Genomic DNA, 937 nt, shown 5'->3' with positions numbered 1-937 from the left:
GAAACGTTGCCGACCCCATAAAGTATATATATTCTTGATCATTGAGCCATTTCTGTCTTTCCGACCGTCTGTACGTCTGTCCGTCCATCTTGTTGAGCGCCTGGATCTCAGAGACTATATAAGCTAGAGCCCCCAAATTTTGCATCGAGACTTCTGTATGCTCACACTGTTACAAGTGTATTTCGAAAATGAGCCCCGACTATCAGGAGGTGCTCAATAGCCAGGAGATCTTTGGCGACGAGCTCGAGATCTTTGCCAAAAAGGAGCTGCAAAAGGAGGTCGTTGTACCCAAGGCCAAAGGCGAGATACTCGGTGTGGTCATTGTCGAGAGCGGTTGGGGCTCCATGCTGCCCACCGTCGTCATTGCCAATCTGATGAGCTCCGGTGCGGCTGCCCGCTGTGGCCAATTGAATATCGGTGATCAGCTTATCGCCATCAACGGACTGAGCCTTGTGGGTCTGCCGCTCTCCACCTGCCAGACGTACATCAAGAACACCAAAAACCAGACCGTAGTCAAGTTCACAGTGGTGCCCTGCGCCCCCGTTGTTGAAGTGAAGATCAAGAGGCCAGAGACCAAATATCAGCTGGGTTTCAGTGTTCAGAATAAATAAGTGAAAGCCAATGTTATAGAAAAATAAAATGGAAAAAACACCCCCCAATAATGTATAAATATGGATAATCATAGTTTAAAATTAATGATTTTAGTGTTCCGTAATTTTAGTTATTTCTATTTTTTCTCTCTCTCTATCTCCATTTAAAAGTACCGGCGATCGCCGTTAAACTGAACAGATGCCATAGGTGACAAAAATGTAGACAAGCAAAGTGGGAGAGAAAGAAAGAAACAAACAGATTTTATTGCACTAATCTACCGCAAGACGAATTTTGTCTATGCATAATTGTGTGGTACGCCGAAGTGTTCTTTTTATACCCGGTACTC

At 44.7% G+C, this 937-nt stretch overlaps 1 protein-coding gene across 1 annotated transcript in view; it reads left to right on the top strand.

The window, feature by feature from the left end:
- The window catches only part of LOC117590849, a 95,434-nt gene extending 94,823 nt beyond the window's left edge, over positions 1-611 (top strand). Inside the window, exon 13 of the mRNA XM_034283846.1 lies at positions 210-611. Within this exon, the coding sequence (XP_034139737.1) occupies positions 210-611 (402 nt within the window). The remainder of the gene's footprint in view (positions 1-209) is intronic.
- The last annotated feature ends 326 nt before the right edge of the window (positions 612-937 follow it).

Source organism: Drosophila guanche, unplaced genomic scaffold (assembly GCF_900245975.1).
Source record: "Drosophila guanche unplaced genomic scaffold, DGUA_6, whole genome shotgun sequence".
Classification (NCBI taxonomy): domain Eukaryota; kingdom Metazoa; phylum Arthropoda; class Insecta; order Diptera; family Drosophilidae; genus Drosophila; species Drosophila guanche.
This window is presented reverse-complemented; position numbering and strand designations above follow the sequence as displayed.